Source organism: Euleptes europaea, chromosome 2 (assembly GCF_029931775.1).
Source record: "Euleptes europaea isolate rEulEur1 chromosome 2, rEulEur1.hap1, whole genome shotgun sequence".
Taxonomy (NCBI): domain Eukaryota; kingdom Metazoa; phylum Chordata; class Lepidosauria; order Squamata; family Sphaerodactylidae; genus Euleptes; species Euleptes europaea.
Genome location: NC_079313.1, coordinates 32,343,576 through 32,361,155, shown reverse-complemented (window position 1 = coordinate 32,361,155; position 17,580 = coordinate 32,343,576). Strand labels below are relative to the sequence as shown.

Genomic DNA, 17,580 nt, shown 5'->3' with positions numbered 1-17,580 from the left:
TGTAATCTCCAGTTCACCTGAAAGGTTCTAGGCACAATGCGCGTGAGTCTTCTCGTGTGCCATGCCACACGTCTACTTCCGAAGGTGTTTTCAAGTGGCCCTTGACATACAAAAATGACAAATGTGAAGCTATTTTAACTACTATTGCATTAAAATGAAGAATGAAATAAAATGCAATGTGTGGCAATTGCAAGTTCAATTTGCAAGCCCAACTATCAGGGAGGCACATAGCCAGCCAAACAAGATGCCACATCTAGCTGTGAAAGAGATACTTCTGAACTTGACTTTTACAAAAATGGCAACCATCTTTTTTGGTTTCCATTCTGTTGCTTGTTTGCCAATTCTTTATAAGCTTCTGATTTCAGAAACCTCGGGAAGCAGTCCTTAGCCATGAGACAGTAGATTAATCTCTGAGCATCATCAAAACACTGGAGACTAGGTTCAGAAATATTCTGGCTGATCTGGTCTCTGGTACTGAAGTCGATGTTTATCTACAAGGAATAGAATGACACAAATTGTTTATTTTGCTGAAGATCTGAAGTTTATCTGGAAGCCAGAAACAAGCATTGTTTGAATAGCTTCCCAAAATATACTCTTTGATGCAAAGTGGCAGGAAGGTTATGCTTTCAATATCTGGAAAATAAATACTAATTATAATATGATTTCCTACCCTGAAAGTGATGCTATTATTGTTCATTCTTTTCTTCTTCATCTACTTCAAATTTAAATGCTTAATATTTTGTAAGTGTACATCAATACAGAAAATGATCAGTCTTTTCATACTGTAGAGAAAAGTGGTATTTGCTTTATTTTCTTTCAGCTTGCTAAGCTTTGTAAATTGGGTTTCAATGCATATATCCTTCAGACAACTAAGTATTCAAACAGAGGAGAGGAAAATCAGGCATCTCATTCTATCAGAAAAATGCAAATTGCATGGGTGTGTAGCCTCAACTCGCTTTTTGGCCATGCAATGAAGGGAGCATATGTTTAACCCTTCAATTGCACTCTAGTTCGCTATTTGAAATAGGCTCCTTGTTTTATTATTAGCATTTTAATGGGAAAATTGTGTTTTTAAGGCATGCCTTTCCCCCTTTAAAGTACTAATACAAAGCAGGGAACCCAGTTCTGGTGAACCAGATGAAAGTGGGTGTTAAATACCCTCTTCTTTCCCTGCATGGCCCAGAGGCAAACTGAGGCGACATAAATCTATAATTTGCATTTTATGGACAGAACAAGAAGCATAATACTGGTTGTGTCTGTTTGAGCCTTAAAGAGGCTTCCTTTTCTGTTTAAGCACAGCAAAATGGCAACTTAACTGTTAATTCCCAGATAATTAGGTTTTTCAGTGTTTGAAGGATTCCTTCTTAAATGACCTATGTAGTTTGGAACCCGCACTTCTTCCTACACTGCTTGGGTAATGTGAGAAACCCAAACAACATGCAAGAATTACACACAGCAGCTCATTCCCATCACAGTGGTTCTCTAGAGTCTCGGAGAAACAGTGCGGGTAGGGTGTGGGAAACCACAACATGGACTTCTCCCAATTGACCTGGAGTCAAAATGCAACCCTGTTTAACTCCTTTGTCAAGAGGTATCTTATTGGAAAGGTGGCCTTGAGGACTGAATCTTACTCTTAAGAAATTTCCTTCATGGAGCGGGCGGATAATGATACTGACCACATAAGCAGCCTCATAGTATTCCGGCTTCGAGAGGAGGGGTTGGATGAGGGGGAAAGACAAGTGGGAGGGAGAAGTGAGAATGGGCATGGGGAGAAAAACCCAAATAGACAAGTATGAACAGGACCAGCTTTTGATTTGGGATCAAGGCAGACTTTAAACTTAGGCTAAAACAGCTTCCAGAAAATTCAGGGGAAACACAAGGGGAGAGCGAGGTGACTTTTACAGGTCAGAGAAAATGTGCACAATGAAAACAAAGCCCCAAAGTAGATGGGGGTGACTGCGATGGAAATAGCCCATGCATAAAAGGCCAAAGGCTTTGGTATATTGAGGAGTTCTCGAACTTTTAAATTTTTACATTAACTCCCTGGTGCAACACCTGAGAAACCCCAAGTTTCCATTCTCCAGAACTTGCAGATAAAATTATACCTGCTTTATTATATGCAGATGACACTGTTATTCTACTCACAAGTGGGCCTTAGTAGAGCACTCCGTGCCTTTACTGCATACAGTAAAGAGGATCAGCTCGAAATAAACTACCAAAAAACAAAAGTCCTCATTTTACCAAGAAACATTGGAAACATAGATGACAAACAGAGGGTCACAACATTGAAAAATCTTTGAATATCTTGTTATAGTCTTCCAGTCGTCTGGACGTTGGAGAGTGCAGGCATTGCATGCTGTAGAAACTGCCAACAGAGCAAGTTCCACCATTGTAAGACTTCATTTCACAAAAGGGGCCTCCTTTATCCCTGTAGCAATCAAGGTTTTTCAAGGAAAGGTCATTACCCAGCTCTTGTATGGCTCCCGCTTTGTATGTTTAAAGAAAGGCACCTACTGGAAGCTGTTCAATCTAAGTCCTTACAAACGATTCTTGGAGATCCCCGATGTATTCTAACCTCCCTTCTCAGATTAGAGGCTTGGTGAACTCCTTGGAGGCATGTATGTGGTTGGTTAAAACGTATTTTCAATCCTACGGGTCTAGTGCCCTTGATTTTTTCTGACAGATACCATTCAACCTGGCTAACAGCAGTTGAGGGGAAAGTTCAGGAGTACAGCTTTTCCTACCAAGTTCTATTGTGACTTGGGCCACAAAAGAAGCAAGACAAGTGATTTAACAGTGGCTTTGGGACCATGCCTTACAATCTGTCAGGGCACAGATACAGAAATATCCAGTTACTTTGCAGCACACCAAATATGTTCAACCAGCAGATTATCTTAGGTTCCTTGAGACCCCCAAATATCAGAGAGTTTTTACATTGGCACCCTCAGCCCTTCTGGAAAGCAGATACCATTGTGTCCCACTTTTTCAACGAGTTTATCCATGTAATACAGGGAAAGTAGAGTCTATTGAAAATGTGTTGCTGCCCTGCCCATTTTATAACAATATCCAACATCAATATATCGCTCTAGTTTTGTCAAGCATACTGGGAAGATCTGAATAATTTTATGCCTCCTTTCTTCTTGCTGATTCTTCCCCAGAGATAACTTTTAAAGCTGCTAAATTTTGCCTGTGAGCAAGCAGGATGCGAAATTGGCTGACTAAGTTTTAGTAACTTTTCCTGTTTTGAGGGAGGAGGGTTTTATTCTTCTTTGTCCCTCTTTCAACTTATGTATGTTACACACACACACACACACACACACACCATTTGTTAATTTTATGGAGCTTATTTTGTATTGAAATAAATTTTGATGGTGATGATATGACCTGAGGCTTCTCACATTACTTAATAACTGCTGGAAGGAGCTTAGTTTCAGCAGCTCATACTTCACCAAAAAGAAAAGGGGAAAAATGGGTCTATGTCAAGGGTGTCAAATGTAAGGCCAGGGGGCTGGATTCAGCCCCTTGAGGGCTCTTATCTGGTCCCCAAGCCAGCTTAGGCAGCCACACCTCCAGTCCTGATCTTGGCTGGCCAGCCTGCTGTGAGGTTGCCAGCTGAGGCAGCCACTTCTTCCAGTCCCGAGGTGTCAATTATCAAAGACTGTTAAATAAAAGAAAATACTGCAAGAGTGTTATTGTTTTAAGCATGTTTTCAGTAAGAAATAAAGTAAAAAATTATATCATTGTCTTTGCTTATGTCTTCTATAAAGTTTTTTATGGTACAAATGGCCTGGCCTGACCAATTGACATTTATGTCATATCTCATCACAAATGAGTTTGACACCCCTGGTCTAAGTGAATTTTTAACATGAACTGTGATGTGAACTCGATTACATCAGAGAATAGCCTCGTTTACATTAAACAACATTTTGGTTTTTTTCCAGAGATTCCTTAATTATAAAAAAAATACCTTAGAACCTCACCCCCCACCCAGTGTTTGTGTTTAGTGAACATCAGTGATCCTTAGGAAAACCATGGGTAGTGGAGAAAAGTTCTTTCCATTCCTCTTTCTCTGCCATGCATAATTTTATGAACTTCTACCATGTAGATAATGGATAAGCCTGCTCAACCCAGACTTCTAAGGGTACATCAGAGCATGCAAGGGCTCCATAGTGGTTCAATTGCATGGTGTTTTAGTTTATGGGTCCTCTGTTCTTGTTCATAAGCTTCCCAGCATTACGTGGGATTCCACAATTGGAGATATAATGCTAGAGTTGGTCCATTTTTGGTCTAATCAAACTAGTTAATTCTCTTGCTAGAAGCAGAGATTCATTAGTTTTTCTGTTCCTTTAAATTAACCTAATGTTAATTTTGCTTGGGGATCAGATCCTTCAATTTTATATTCTTTATCCAAGTTAACCATGAATCTTTACCTCTCTGGGTATCTTAGGTGAGGGACCATGGCTCAATGGTAGAGCATCTGCCCGGCATGGAGAAGGTCCCAGGTTCAATTCCTGGCCTCTCCAAGTTATATGGTCCAGATTGTAGGTGATGTGAAAGATCTCTGCCTGAGACGCTGAACAACTGCTGCCAGTCTGAATAAACAATACTGACCTTGGTTCTTGTAGGTTATCCGGGCTGTGTAACCGTGGTCTTGGAATTTTCTTTCCTGACGTTTCGCCAGCAACTGTGGCAGGCATCTTCAGAGTAGTAACACTGAAGGACAGTGTCTCTCAGTGTCAAGGGTGTAGAAAGAGTAATATATAGTCAGAAAGGGGTTGGGTTTGAGCTGAGTATTGTCCTGCAAAAGTATTGTCCTGTAAGTATCAAGATAATGTGCTAATGAGGGTATGGTATGTTAATATGGAACCATTGTATCCTGAAGTGATCTGTTAATGTGTGTAATCCAAAACTAATCTGTATGGCTATTGTTGAATGTTGTCTTTGTCTGGAGGTGTTTCAGGGCTACCGGAAACCAACTCACACAGATCGCTACTTACACAAAAACTCCAACCACCACCCCCGACAGAAAAGAGGAATAATCAAAACATTAATGGACCGTGCAAGACGGATCTGTGAACCACAGTTTCTCAAGGAAGAAACTAACCATCTAAATCACGCACTGCTAGCAAACGGCTACTCCAAGAATGAAATCAGAAGGGCCATTGAACCAAACAAAAATCAGAAAACTCAAGAAAAACAGTCTCCCATAGGAAAGGTATTCTTGCCATTTATTAAAGGAGTCACTGATAGGATGGAGAAACTTTTGAAAAAACATAACCTACAAACAGTGTTTAAACCCACCAAGAAAATACAACAAATGCTACGATCAGCAAAAGACAAAAGAGACCCCCTCACCTCTGCAGGAGTATATCGTATACCTTGCAGCTGTGGAGAAGTTTACATCGGGACCACAAAACGCAGCATACAAACAAGGATAAAAGAACATGAAAGATACTGCAGACTTGGCCAACCTGAGAAATCAGCAGTGGCTGAACATGGACTGACACAAACAGGACACAGGGTCTTATTCCAAGACACTGAAAGACTGGACAATTCTACCAACTATTTTGTCAGATTGCACAGAGAAGCCATTGAAATTCACAAACATCAGCACAACTTTAACAGAAAAGAGGAGAGTTTAAGAATGAATAAGGCTTGGCTTCCTGCCCTGAAACACCTCCAGACAAAGACAACATTCAACAATAGCCATACAGATTAGTTTTGGATTACACACATTAACAGATCACTTCAGGATACAATGGTTCCATATTAACATACCATACCCTCATTAGCACATTATCTTGATACTTACAGGACAATACTTTTGCAGGACAATACTCAGCTCAAACCCAACCCCTTTCTGACTATATATTACTCTTTCTACACCCTTGACACTGAGAGACACTGTCCTTCAGTGTTACTACTCTGAAGATGCCTGCCACAGTTGCTGGCGAAACGTCAGGAAAGAAAATTCCAAGACCACGGTTACACAGCCTGGATAACCTACAAGAACCAATGAACTCTGACCGTGAAAGCCTTCGACAATACTGACCTTGATGGACTAATAGTCTGATTCAGCATAAAGCAGCTTCATGTGCATATTAATGTATTTAAACACAAATCCAAAAATATATTCTTACAAATGAGCAGTGTCATCATCAAAAGTAAAAGTTATCAGTGTAAAAGGCCAGTGAGGGATGGAGTACATATCACAGGAGTAATTAAACAGCCAGTTAGTCTTAAAAGTATTTTTTACGTGATGATCAAATGGCACTGTACAAAAGGAGGATCCTACAGGACATTTTTTTTAACTTTCATTACATCAGAAGGCCTCTGTTTAGAAAAATTAACCATGAACACATGTCAGAATGTACTAGCAGACCTGTTTTTCTTTGGAAGGGGTTGAATTCTGAAAGTGTTTTAGTGGAACATTTGACTTATCCTCAGAGCAGTATGCAAGTGGAAGCCTAGGGGCCAAATCTATAACGTACAGAACTTTTTTTTCAAGCCCCCCCCCCTTATACCTTTGCTGTATTCCATTACATTCTAAACAAGTATATTCTCCCAAGCTAACATGCAAACAGGGGGCTCTTAAATCCCCTTTCCTACAAAAATGAACCATAAGGGAGGCTTGAATGGTTGCCCTAGGCACTTTAAGCTAGTTCCTCTTACATACAAGCCAAGACACAAGGAAATAGTAGTGAGCAACTGAGAGAGGTAAAGGAAAGGGTCTGTCAAAGCATCTGTTAATTGCATCACAGGGAGTGTTAAAAATCACTTTCCCTATAGGAATGTTCACATGCCATTAACAGGATTAGGCTCACTTGGCCCCATTGCATCCCCCCATTGCATCCATCATAACCAGTGAAAAAGCTTGCATGTGTCCCATGTACAGTGTAAGCTCTCTTTGCGTGATCAGGGTCCTCAATCATGTGGAATATGGAATATGTGCATATGCTATTTCCCATGCCACAGTGAATGCATGGTAAATTGCAGAGCTCCACTTGTTGGTTCTTGAACCCTTAAAAAATACATTTTAATTTTTTTTTGCTTCTCTTTGGAAGGATCTGATGCTACTCCCTACTCTCAAGCTCTTCCTTGCCTTCTTTCTATTCTTTGGATTGGTTTGACAGCCATGCCAGTGATTCCTTGTATGGTTCATGATAATGTGCAGCACAGAGCCCCCCCCCCCCCGCCCAAATGAGGCCATAACTTCAACCCTACGTCTTTTTTTCATATGACATCTTAACACATGCTTGCAACTCAGTGGATTCTGTGTTGCCACCTAGCTATTAAAGGTGGGCCCTGAGTCTGGAAAGGTTGAAGACCACTGTTCTGGTGGGACTTATTCCCATACAACTCACCCAATGGTTGAAGCTGAAAGTTTAGGTATAAATACTGCTTATGATATTTTTGTTTCTTAGTATGCATGGCTAGAGTTTCTCGAAATGCCAAAGCATGGATCTGTTGGCCTTTGCCTCAGTGCCCAACAGGAGCACAATATATGCAAATAGGAGATGTATGTACGTACCAACTAATAAAGAAGACCATATCCTGAGTACTGCAGTTGAAACCAGTGTTTAAGAGAATACATAAATGGTTACCTCCTTTGGAGCATCTGCCTGGATAAAATCTGAATAAATCTTTTGAGCCTTTGAGGCAATTTTAGCCGCTGACTTTGTTTTCTTGAAGTCCTCGCAGGCCAGCCAGAATTCAATGTTTTCCTCGCTGAACTCTGATTTCAGGAAGGTCCTGAAGGCAGCCAGACCGTCTGCAGAAATATAATAGACTGAGAAATCTGCAATCCAACCAGTCACAGGGGGAGTGAGAGGAAGTCCAGCAATCCAAGATTGCAAATGGTTCCATTGGCTTCTGGTTAGGCAGTTTCATTCATCTCTGTAGGTTTCTGGGCATGGGTTTATATGTGCAGTTCATTTGATATGTAGACTTTGATTCCTACTCTTCAGATATGAGTTTTGTATGCTAAAAAAAAAAGCTGTTTGGATGATAACAGGCATTTCAGACAACCAGAACCCTTGTGACTGGGCATACTGGAAATCTGACACCTGATCATATTGGGAGCATAGGCTACCTGTGATCTTCCTAATACATGTGGTTGCTTTGTTGTCTGAAAGGGGCAGTATGTAGATTCTATACACACATACAGCCTGTATACACATTACGCAAACCCTGATACTTCATAATTTTGGTATGATTTGTGTATACCAAAGCTGAAAATCTTCATGGTGCACATTTCAGACAACATGGTGACCACACCTATTGGGAAGATCTATGCACGGTTGCCAACCTCTTGGTATGCATAGATTGTTAATGTCTGACTCTGAAAAGAATTCCAGTTATCATATGACTCTTGCACGAAGTAAGTATCGTCAAACGTTTTGTGGTGCTCCAATGCACAGTGACTAGACAGAGGTGAGTTCAGGGCTAAACTCAATGTGACATTTTTTAATGGGTGGGGGAGCTCTCATTCCTTTAGTCAGAGAGCTGCTGCTGTGAACTAATTTCCCAAGTGTTGCATGGGCCCAATCTGTTAATTATGGATTAAAAGTTGATTAAATGGCAGGAAGCAGAAAGTCAGAATAAATTGAAAATTCTTGCAACGGAGGGAAGTGAACAGTGGGGTCCGACAAGAATCAGTTTTGGGACCAGTGGGGGCTAGGGAGGGTGGGCGGGATATAAGTCATAAAAAAATTGTTCACAAATGATTTGGAATTGGGGGTAAGCCATATAGTAGCCAAGTTTGCAGATAATACCTGATTATACAGGATAGTGAAAAGCAAGGCAAATTAAGAAGAACTACAGAAGGATCTTTCTAAATTGAGTGAGTGGGCAACAACATGGCAAATGAAATTCAACATGGGTTACTGTAATGTGATGCATGTAAGACAACAAAACCCCTAATTTTAAATATATTCTGATGGGGGCTGAACTGGCTGAGATGGAAATTGAGAGAAAGATCTTGGGGTTCTAGTGAAAGCTCAATGAAAATCTCAACCCAGTGTGTGGTAGCAGTGAAAAAGGCAAACTTAATGCTAGGAATTATTAAGAAAGGGATTAAATAAAATGACAGATATTGGAATGGCTCTGTATAGATGCAGCCTCATTTGAAATACTGTGTGCAGTTCTGGTCAATTTATCTCAAAAGAACATTGCTAGAAAAACTACCGAAGAGGGCAACCAAGGTGAATAGGGGATTGGAGCACCTTTCTTATGTGAAAAGGCTGAAGAGTCTGGGACTTTTCAGTTTCGAAAAAAAGAAGGCTAAGGGGAGATATGATAAGGGTTTATAAAATTATGCATGGAGTGGAGAAAGTGGAGAAAGGGAGCTTTTTGTCCCTCTCCCATAATACTCTGGGCGTCTGGGGCACCCAGTTAAATTATTGTGAAATCACTTCAGGACAGACAGAAAAAAAACCACTTCTTTACTCAACAAGTAATTAAACTTTGGAATTCCCAGCCGGTGGAGGTTGTGATAGCCATGAGCATAGATAGCTTTACAAGTAGGGTTGCGAGGTTCCTCTTTGCCACCGGCAGGAGGTTTTTGGGGGCAGAGCCTGAGGAGGGCAGGGTTTGGGGAGGGGAGGGAATTCAATGCTATAGAGTCCAATTACCAAAGTGGCCATTTTCTCTGTTGCCTGGACATCAGTTGTAATAGCAGATCTCCAGCTATTACCTGGAGATTGGCAACCCTATTTACAAGTGGATTAGACAGACTCATGGAGGAGAGGTCCATCAGTTGCCACTAGTTGTGGTGATTGAAAGGAGCCTCCATTTACAAAGGCAAGAAGCCTAAATGCATCTCTAAAGCTGTGAATTTACGCTGTGAATTCCAGGGAAGATGTTTTATGCATACGCATCTCCTTTCTAGTGGTAAAATCAATTATTATTTGGTCGTGTATTGTTATCCTATGTTTATAATTTATGAATATATTATGCATTGCCTGATTGTATTTTAAGGATACAGTCAGAACCGAGGAAGCTATGTGAAACGATTGAATACCGGGGTGTCATCTTCAGCTTGTGACTTTCATCTTCAATTATATTTCCAATTTTCAATGAGGATAATTTCAACCAGTGTCTTTTCATGCTCATTTGACTTGAATTAGACTGATTATATACATGAAGAATTCATGGAGTATATGGTTTTGAATGGCATCTGTAATGTTAACTGTAGAATTTTTATAGAGTTGTGCACTGATATATTGGGATTACATTAGAAAATTGTTATTTGGGATCTTCTATATACTTGGTGGCCTCATAGTGCTGTTATTTCTTTATGGTACCTGGAGACTGGCAACCCTTTTTACAAGTGGATTAGACAGACTCATGGAGGAGAGGTCTATCAGCTGCTGCTAGTTATGGTGACTGAAAGGAGCCTCCATATACAAAGGCAACAAGTCTATAAATACGAGTGCTGGGAGGCAGTGGAAGGGAAGGGCCTCAGCCTGTACGCCCTAATTGCTTGGCCTTCTAGGGAAACTGGTTGGCCATCTTGTGAACTAGATAGACCACTGCTCTGATCCAGCAGGCTCTTCTTGTGTTCTTAAGAGAAACATGTGGGCAATGCTGGTTCTGCCAGTTTGTTAGATACACTGGAACTTCTTCGGACACCTAAGAAATGATCATGGCCCTATGTTTACAGAAATAGTGCACAATTCAGCTTCCTAAGAATATTTTTGGGAAGCAATTTTCTAGTCAATGTGGTAAAGGTGTGCTTTGATATGTGTGGGTAACACCTGGTAAAATCTCAGAAGCTGGCAGAGTTGCCGAATACAGTTTTTAGTGACCAGGGGATGGGGTTTTATGGCCCCACATACCTCCTTGCTCCTTCCCAAGAGTAGTAGAAGCAGCATAATTGGGCTGCTACCAAATTAAAGAAATCACAGTTAATTAATCATATGAGTTTAAACTGAGTACTTGATGAATTAATCAATTTAACTCTGCCTAAATCTGCAGTAGCATAAAGCAACTGCTCTTTTATAAGGCATTACATTTTCATTTTTAGATAGTGCATGGCATCAGAACACCATCTTAAAAGAGGCACCCCCTCCTTAGCTCTTCTAAGATGGACACCCATGGTTTTTGTAAGCATTTCTATCACAAGTAATCAACAATTTTAACAGATTTTAACTGATTATCCTAACATTGCAATCCTATGCAAAGTGACTGTAGCCTAAGCCTGTGGCAGTCAATTTATACTGATATTAGATTTTTTTTATCCACCTCCCCTCCAAGATGCTCAGAGTTACTACACAGCATTCTCCACAGCATGCTTGTTGCAGAGTGGCTATTTGAACTCCAGGCTCCCTAGACCTAGTCCAATACTCTGGAGGGTGCACTTCACTGGTTTCTACCACAAGTGTACACAGAGCCCTGAACATTGTATCAACCGGGTTGATAGGTAAGTACCGGGAGACTTTTACTTTATTTAGGGGCCCAAGAACCAAACTGGAAAAAAATATATTACAAAACAAATCAGAGCTGTTTGGAGAATGATCTGATGGCATATGTCTAAGCTTGCCGAATTACCTGCTCCGTGCGGGTGATCTTCTACTGCCACCATCCGCCCCCTGCCGCTGCTAGAATGAGTGGTGGTGGGGAAATGGGGGGGGGCATTGTAGATGTATCAGTGTCACTTCCAGCTAAAACGCAGAAGTGACATCCACAACAACCTAGGATTTTACCAACCTAGAGATCAGCAAAATCCTAGAGCGCCAGTGATGTCACTTCCAGGAAGTGACATCACTGGCGCTCTAGGATGCTAGCACATACACAATGTCTTTTCCCCCATGGCCTGCCCCCCAAATCCCTCTGAGGCTGCAAGCATGCACCTGGCAACCCTACATACAACACTGCTTTTCTGCTGGAGGACCAGATGGGAACTGCATAAAAACTGCTTTGAAGTCCGTGGAGGATGGGTAGCATACAGTGTTATGATTGTTACCTTTGCACAGGTTATTCTTACCTTTATTAGCTAGTAGTGTATCCACAGATTCCATCCACGCCATTGTTTCCCTAGGGGCCGACCTGTGGAAACAACATCTACCCTTGAAAATAGCATTGTGATCTTTTGCCAGTGCGATCTGCTGATAGACTCTATGTGGCATATATACTTATATCCATAGCTGCTGTATCAACACGGCAGTAGTAAGGGTCACTTTCAGTATCACACCGTACAATGACCTGCGAAAACACTTTCCTGTGCAGATTACCGTTATGGAATGTGGAATGCAATTTGACACAGGTTTCTAAATTATTAATCTAGAAGAGAGTAGTAATAAAGTATGCAGCTGGATGAACAATAAAATACAGGAGAGGTACCACTGATTTTTCAGTAGAGACTTACAGGATACCATCTCTGCATTCAATGGGCTAACCATTAATGTATATGATCCTTTTGCTACCAATGACTAGAGCTATCTAAAAGGTTATCATGCTGACACTGGGATGATAAATGGGCTATTTCTCAATTTCTTACTAGTATTAAAAATGGTTTGCTTCACAGTTTTGGTTCTTAACAAGATTTTGATTAAGTATTTGTTAAAGCAGTAATAGAATTCCCTCTCCCCCCGCCTCATTTTGTTTCCTGCTGGTGTCAGGAGGAGCTGTCTTGCCCCATCTCTGAGAAAGCACAAAGAATCCAATTAGCTCAATATATTCTCAGCTCAGGTCAGATTTATCTAAATCTAGGAACTTGTCAGGGCAGAATAAGATCTTTTTTAAACTAGTTAATAATTTTAAGTGCTTTCTGCTTCCAAAGAGGCATTCCCTTGGGCTTGATGTATGTGCTATCAGGCCTAAAGCATATAGTTTGTGAGAATCTGAGGTTATCCATAATCCCATTGACATCCTCAATTCGTTTGTTACATAAATCTTTGACTATGCAGTGTTTCTAAAGAAGAGGTGTTAATTTATTTTATTGCTTCCTCCAATAGTTTCACCATCTATTTCTAAGTAGGTGGCTTACTGGAGAGCAGCATAGATTGCCAATGCGTCCCAGGAGCATACATGGCAAAACAAATGGTTGCTGAAGAGGCATTTCTGCATTGGCACTGAGAGGTGTTTCCCACATTGCATTTTCTGTAAATAGAGATAATCTTGGTGCGGGCTAGGGACCAGCAGTTACTGGCTGTTGGCCAAAATCTCCTCTATGAAAAATACAGTCTAGCTTCCTAGTTGCCAACTGAGGGATGCATGGGCGCAAATAACAATTTGCTTACTGCTATGGTCTCTCTTGCAGGCTGGAAGCAGAAGATAGGAGATGCCACTTCTGCCCTTTCCTTACCAATATTTTGCACTGGCTTGTACTGTCTTACCTTTATCCCTATGTAAGAAGGATGGGAAGGGGTGACCGTGAGCCTCCTTTATTTTTGTGCTGCACTAGTCAAATCAATAGTTGAGCTGGGGTGTGATGGAAAGAAGAGTATCCAGTAATATATGGATTAGTGTACGGATTTATTTTGCCATCAAACTGCTTTTGGAAAACCAGTGCTTCACAAGCCAGTGGCCATGAACATGAATCAGGACATACCCAAGCTTAGACCCTGGACTTGTTTTTGTTGCTCATCTGTGAACTCATCTGAACACGTGCAGTTTGCTGTTCTTCCACTATGTTGGAGCCACAACCAACTAGCACATGTCTGTGATGCAGGAGAAGAAATTTGAGGCCAGAAGTTGAAGATTCCAGAAACATAAGAGCCAAAATACATCTGATTTAATGCACTAAGTATGCAGTGAAGGATTTAAACCCTTAGCTGTATTCTAGGTAATGCTCTAAACCAGGGTTGCCCGAACTCATTGAACCTGTTAGGGTGGATCTTTCTTCATTCAGTAGTGAATGTCTCACCCAATGGAAGTGAAAAAGATCTTATATCCTGCTGAGTTTGTTCGTTTGTTTTTGGCATTTTCCCTCTCTCTTGCCTTCGGTGAGCTCGGGACAATATACACCTTCCATTTTATCCTCAAACGAATTGTGTAAAATAGGTTTGGCTGAGAGAGTATCATTGGCCCAAGGTCACCTTGTCTGTTTCCTGGCCGATGAGGATTTGAACCCTGGTGTCTCCGATCCTAGTTCACCACTTTAACCACCACACCACACTGGTGTACATTTTTCTTTAAGAGGAATATAGTGAGAGGGGACCAATCAACCTGCATATTTCAGTTTGCCTCAGTGGCTTTTTCATTGTTAATTGGCTTGATCAAGAAATTGAGCGGTCCGTTTCACACTGTGGCACTGATATATACAGTTGTTCCTGGTTTGGGTTGTGTACCTGCCAGAGAGTCACATGGAACATGGAGGCCCCCAAGGTTGCATTCAGGTTGGCTGAGCATCATGGGTCCAACAGCTCCCATGATTCTCAGACACCTGATGCACAACAGATGGACAGGAGCCTGCAAGGCTTCTGAGTAACCTGCAAGCCTCCCTCATGAATCAGACTATCTCTGCTGTCCTCCGTCCTCCAGCTGTGGAAAAATGGGTGTAGTGATAAAAGCCCAATTTGCCCTGGGAGGGGCGTTAGTTGCATAGAGGTCCCTAGACACCTTTGCAAGTTCAGTGAGGGGACAGAATTAGGATTGTTAGGTCCCTCTTAGCCACCAGCGGGTGGTTTTTGGGGTGGAGCCTGAGAAGGGCAGGGTTTGGGGAGGGGAGGGACTTCAATGTCATAGAGTCCAATTGCCAAAGCGGCCATTTTCCCCAAATGAACTGATCTCTGCTGGCTGGAGATGTAATAGCAGGAGATCTCCAGCTAGTACCTGGAGGTTGGCAACCCTAGACAGAATATTTAGAAGGAACTGACATTTAATTTGCATTAAAATAATGTGCTGAACATACAATGTGGGCAAGCCTACTAAAAGCCAGGACTAAAGAGAATATCTTTGTTGCATCATTAACGACCACTGTAGTGATAGTAAAGCAGACATTAACTGACATTTTGGTACATAGGGGAGTGCTTGAGAAACTATGGGGGAGCACACGTCCTTTTGAAAACTAATAAAAGATAAAAGCTGATGAAAACTTCATGTGTTCCCGGTTGTTTTATTATGGGAAAGGATGTTAGACAGAAGAGTGAGAGGGAAAAGATTGCCAAAGCTGACATTTGGTGTTTGGAAAACTAAGAAATTTGGGGTTTTTACAAATGTTCTGGCACTGATTAGGGCATATAACTGTGTTCTACCTCTTTAATTTGTACCAAGTGCTCGGTTGAGGAGGCATTTTGTTAAATTAGGAATATCCCAGTAGAAAGCAACCTGAAGTCTTCCAATAGGTTTTTGTTAACAGATACATAGATTTCAGTACATATAGTGTCTGACTACTCACCATGGGTGAAACATAGAGCTAAAGCATGTGCTGTGGTTGCTGTGGGGATGTGCAGACAAGCCTCCATGGTGGCCAACCCTTCTCCCCATGACATGTTGGATGGGCTAGGATTGCCAACCTCCAGGTGGGGCCAAGCGTTCTTCTAGAATTACAACGTATCTCCAGATTACAGAGATCAATTCCCTTGAAGGAACTGGCAGCTTCAGAGGGTGGTCTCTGTGGCATCACATCACATCCTTGCTAATCTCCCTCCTGTCTCCAAATTCCACTCTCCATAAGCACTGCCCTAAAATCTCCAGGAATTTCCCAAACCAGAGTTGGCAACCCTAGTTGGATTCTAAGTGGATAGGTGGCCACATTGTCAGGGCAGGCAGCCTGGAGATACAGCAGCCAATGTGGTGGAGGTTAGAGTGTTGTGCTAGATCTGAGTGAAGGTCTTTTATACATGGCTGTTTCACTCGCCGTCACCCCTCAGACGACTTCGAGTCTTTGTGCTGATTATGCATGCTGTTTCTGACCATCAGAGGTCTCCTCGCTCTCCCCCTGAATTTCCCCGCGTTTTGCCCGCATTTTCAAATTCAAGATAAAACAGTTCTCTGAAAAAGTGGGGAAAATGTCAGGAAACTCAGGGAGAGAGCAAGGCGATCTCTGATAGTCGGAAACGGCATGCAAAACAAAAACACGGAATCCAAAAAACCCAAACCCACTAAGGAATCTTGTGGCGCCTTAAAGATGTATTGTGGCACAAGCTTCTGTGGGCAAAATTTTATTCAAAAAAGAAGGCTGTACAAAATGGATAAATGCAATTTCTGTACAAAAAAGGCTGTACAAAATGGATAAATGCAATTTCTTCACCAACACATAGTTAAATTGTGGAACTCCCTGCCCCAGGATGTGGTGATGGCTGCCAACTTGGAAGGCCTTAAGAGGGGAGTGGACATGTTCAGGGAGGAGAGGGCTATTCATGGCTACTAGTAAAAATGGATACTAGTCATGATGCATACTTATTATCTTCAGGATCAGATCAGCATGCCTATTATATTTGGTGCTGTGGAACACAGGCAGGATAATGCTGCTGCAGTTGTCTTGTTTGTGGGCTTCCTAGAGGCACCTGGTTGGCCACTGTGTGAACAGACTGCTGGACTTGATGGACCTTGGTCTGATCCAGTAGGGCCTTTCTTATGTTCTTAATTTAAAAATTCCATGAGGGCCTGGGGCATTCTTGTTCCCCCCATGCCTTTTCAGGTATCAAAACAGACAACCCCCAATCCTAATAGGATGCTCACAGCAATTTTAAATTGCCGGTTTAGGCTTTAAAGCTGTGGTGGTGTCCCCATGACAGACACGAGGATGCCGTCACGCCTAGTTAGGCCCTTAGACTTCCTGGATCTTGGATGTGCAGTGTATTATTTTCTTTCTATTCAGTTTTCTAATTGACAACAATGTCCTTTGAGTAAAGTACCACATTTTTTAACAGATACACAATTAGAGAGGGGAATAATCACCTGTTTTATTGTTGGACAATAGACAGCATTTGAACTAACGTAAGTTAGGGAGCAAGTTATCAACGTTTTACTGTACTACTGTGATTTGTTCTGACTGCCTTTCCCCACCCCCTCGGTAAATGAGGGTAAGGGATTTCAGTTTAGTTAGGCTGCTAAGAAGCTAACTGCGGCACAGTCTCTGATATATATATTTTTTAAAGTAGCCATAAACAAGCAACTCACTTCACCGGCATGTTTTGTTCCACTGTCTGCCACAGGTCACACCAGATTTCTCTTACTGATTTATCTTCAAGCTGAAGGTAACAGGAGAGCAGAGCAGTTTCCATTAGCAGGTAAAGAGCTAAATAATAGCAGATTTCAGACCGACATTCTATATTTAAAATGCTTTCAAAGGATTTTATTGTTCTGAAGCAAGGTTTATATTGCCACGGTTGTCAATACAATTCAACAACTCCTCCCCCCCCCCAAAAAAAAGTTATTGAGAGGAGGAAAAATTGAATGGGATAACCTACCTGTGCATAAGTGGTGATTTTATTAGGATGTAAACAGACAAAACAAATAATGACCTGTATCCAACTATGCATCTCTGTATGTAGAAGAGGGAGCATTGATTTCTGTTGATTCCTACTGCAGACCCCACTTGGCTCCATACTGAACACATGAACACATGAAGAACACATGAAGCTGCCTTATACTGAATCAGACCCTTGGTCCATCAAAGTCAGTATTGTCCAC

The 17,580-nt window shown here is 41.6% G+C and overlaps 1 protein-coding gene across 1 annotated transcript; it reads right to left on the bottom strand.

The window, feature by feature from the left end:
• Window positions 1-287: 287 nt before the first annotated feature.
• RGS21 (regulator of G protein signaling 21) lies at window positions 288-17,078 on the bottom strand. Its single transcript, XM_056867524.1, has 4 exons — window positions 17,068-17,078; window positions 11,987-12,063; window positions 7,605-7,771; window positions 288-491 (listed from the first exon to the last, which is right to left on the bottom strand). The coding sequence occupies exons 1-4, from the start codon at window positions 17,076-17,078 to the stop codon at window positions 288-290; spliced, it is 459 nt and encodes a 152-aa protein (XP_056723502.1).
• Window positions 17,079-17,580: the final 502 nt, after the last annotated feature.

What these genes read in the sequence shown, in the direction of transcription:
- RGS21 (XM_056867524.1), bottom strand. An exon ending in TACACTACTAGCTAATAAAG is followed by an intron (nt 7,772 to 11,986) that starts GTAAGAATAACC and finishes ATATTTCTGCAG; the next exon opens with ACGGTCTGGCTGCCTTCAGG. An exon ending in AGGCAGATGCTCCAAAGGAG is followed by an intron (nt 492 to 7,604) that starts GTAACCATTTAT and finishes TATTCCTTGTAG; the next exon opens with ATAAACATCGACTTCAGTAC.